This window comes from Notothenia coriiceps, unplaced genomic scaffold (genome assembly GCF_000735185.1).
Source record: "Notothenia coriiceps isolate Sejong01 unplaced genomic scaffold, NC01 NC01_scaffold00003540, whole genome shotgun sequence".
In the NCBI taxonomy this organism is placed as follows: domain Eukaryota; kingdom Metazoa; phylum Chordata; class Actinopteri; order Perciformes; family Nototheniidae; genus Notothenia; species Notothenia coriiceps.
This window is the reverse complement of record NW_011336241.1, coordinates 1-3,014: the sequence shown is the minus strand read 5'-3', so window position 1 is coordinate 3,014 and position 3,014 is coordinate 1. Positions and strand designations below refer to the sequence as shown.

Below are 3,014 nucleotides of genomic sequence, written 5' to 3'. Positions count from 1 at the left end.
CTTATGCGGGACCCGGCAGCTACTGTCTAAACTAAATACTGCCGTGATGAAACGCCATATCATGGATTATCAAGGATTGTCTCTGAAACAGTATGGAGCTCAAAGGCTTTCTCTCTTGCCGGTTATACCACAAGGTGAGTTCCTTTTTACTTCCTGCTTCTTCACACACATGCTCTCCAGTACAGGTTAGCTCTGAGTGTTAGCGATGCTAATGTAAACACCGACCATATTACGTCCAAAACAGTCGGGCATTGTTTCTGATAGCAACGTTTCTGATAGGGCCGTGGGTCCACATTTCAGATATTACGTCATATCGGACGCAAATCTGGATCAGCTCCGTTGTTCCCCGTTTTTAGAGATTTAGGTACGGAGGAAAAGAGAGGGTTTTAGTTTCTGACGCTGCGTGAGTTCCCCGACACACCGGGGACACATCTTTATGTAGAGAAGACATCAGAAAGTGCATTTTGCATGATAGGTCCCCTTTAAGATATGTTCCGGGTTTTTATCAGTCTGATGATCTGAGGGAGGAAGATGCTCTTCTCTGAGCTTCCTCTCTCTCTGAGATCCAGTTACAGTGATGGTGATGATGATGATGATGATGATGATGATTACTTTAATCTCATGAGCTGCATCCGCTCTAAACCACTCACAGAGACAGATGGATGTTATAATAGAGAGAGACCTGAGTGTAGACGAGTGGGATGCCGACCCAGTCGTATCCGAACAGCGTCGCACACCAAGTCCTGAACACGTTCATCTCCTGAAACACAAGCGTTACAACAGGAAGTGCATTTATAACAGTGGGAGGGAGACAAATGATGAGTTGGTGAAAACGAGTTAGTATCCCAAAAGATGACCAAGTATATCAAAATATTCTCTTTTTTTGTGAGATGAAGACTTAGTGGTCTGAAAAAGGGACTTACCATTTCAAAACAATGACTTAATATTGTGAAGATCTGACTTAGTATCTCAAAATGATGACCGAGATTCTTAAAATAAAAGTGTTCCTACTTCAAACATCCTAATCTTTGTTTGTAAAGCTTGTTGAAGCACATTTGATTTGCTCTTAAGGTCATTTTATTAAAAGCTGGATTAATTTCGACATAAGGTCAAGTTTTCTTCTTGTTTGTGTTTTAACTGGTGGGAAAGTTCCCCCTCAGTGTTTCTGATTGGAGGATCGGACCCTCCCTCTCCTCATGTTCCAACAACAGATCTCTGAGGCTTTAAATGTCTGTGGGGCTGAATGCCATTTGGTCTCTGCTGGATTTATTTATGAGCTAATGAGACCGGAGCAGCAGGGGATGGAAAGTACTTTCACTCAAGTAGTGTACTTTTTACTTTACTTGAGTATTCACATTTTATGCGGCTTAATGAAACCCTCAGGGGAAAATATTGTCTTTTTAAATCGGAAACATTTCAGAAAGTTTGAAAAAATGATCACTTTTGTGTAAAAAAAGCCATCAAATACGTGTAAAGTGTCGGAAACAACATTCAAAATGTCAGAAAAGTTCATTTTTTAAAAATTAAAAAGTCTAACAAGTTTTGTTAAAATATGTAAAACAATCTTATATATAAATTACGTTTTAAATGTAAAGAAAAATCATGAAATGTCAAGAAATTCAAAAAAGATTCTTTAAATATTCTTGAAAATATGTGGAAAATGTTTTCAAATTAAATGAAAAATGTCAAATATTCCTTAAAATTGACACACTTAAAATTGTTTGAAAAATGTCCCAACAAGTTTCCGAAGACATATCCGAATAAAATGTGGAACATATGCAAATAAATGTGAAATATGTGAACTATGTATTTCAAACATCAACATAATGCAGCAGGATGAATCAGGAGCAGCGTATAATAATAAAACAGTGTGTAGTCACTTGATGAATCAGCTGCAGGTCGATGCTGTCCTTGATGCGTCCTTCCTCTCGAGCTTTGACGGCCAGATTAGAGAACCAGACCACGGGGATCCAGTACTTGAGGTGAGGGGAGCGGATACTCTCGTACACTTTCCTCTCGTCTGGAGTCATGAACCCTGCGGGGACAACAGATCAAAATCTGATGCGGCGGGAAATAAATATGCCGATCCTTTAAATCAGGGCTTCCCAAAGTGGGGGTTGCGACAAAATAAAAAAAATTATAATAATTGTTTTAATCAATTTTTTTAATCAATTTGTTTGTAATTATTATTATTAATAATAACGTGTGCGTAGACATTTTTCAGGGACGGACTAGCCATCTGTTTAATTTCCCCGCAACGAGGCTCCCCCTTTGACAATCCACTAGCGCAGTGTTTCTCAAACTTTTTCATACCAAGGACACTTAACCAATACAAAACACTCACGGACCACCTAACTCCACAAATATCCAAAAACAATAGGCCTGCTTACCCATTCCAACAGTATATAACACATTACAGCCTAATAATGACAGCTTAACCTTCTCTATATCGCCTCGTTCACACATTAAATCAAATACAATTACAGATTATATAAGCATTTAGTTCAAATGCGATTTAAAATGCTCTCAGGTTTTACACCTCTTATGAAATGTAGACTACATTTATTACGGAGTTTATGTCCAACAGACTCAGATCGCTGGCTACTCAGAGATATGCAAACACACCGCATGTAGTACGACACAAACCTCCGCTGTGGATTTTCAAAACAAAATACAGTAAAACTATGGTCGCAGGCCCAAGTTTAACTCTCTGAGGTCTGCATGGTCTGCCTACAAAACAAAAATAAAAAACGTTTCTGCAGCACAACAACAGCCTCTGATTATCAACAGACTTCATGGAATGCTTCATTGGATGCATATATTAGATAATAATCTCTATCTCACTCCTAAGACATCTACATCTAATTTCAGCATGGATAAATGTTCATAAATTGCATCCATTGTTTGTTCTATATGCTTTTTGAAATCCAAAAAAACACATCGTTTTTCTAGAACAGATTACAAATCGCCTGAAAATGGTACAAACAACCCGGCAACATGCTTGACGGAGGTGT

The 3,014-nt window shown here is 38.4% G+C and overlaps 1 protein-coding gene across 1 annotated transcript; it reads right to left on the bottom strand.

The window, feature by feature from the left end:
- Nucleotides 1–682: 682 nt before the first annotated feature.
- LOC104941623 (bestrophin-3-like) lies at nucleotides 683–2,033 on the bottom strand (the record flags this gene model as incomplete). Its single annotated transcript, XM_010766755.1, has 2 exons — nucleotides 1,881–2,033; nucleotides 683–760 (listed from the first exon to the last, which is right to left on the bottom strand). Coding segments are annotated over exons 1-2 (228 nt in total), but the record flags the coding sequence as incomplete, so codon positions are not given.
- Nucleotides 2,034–3,014: the final 981 nt, after the last annotated feature.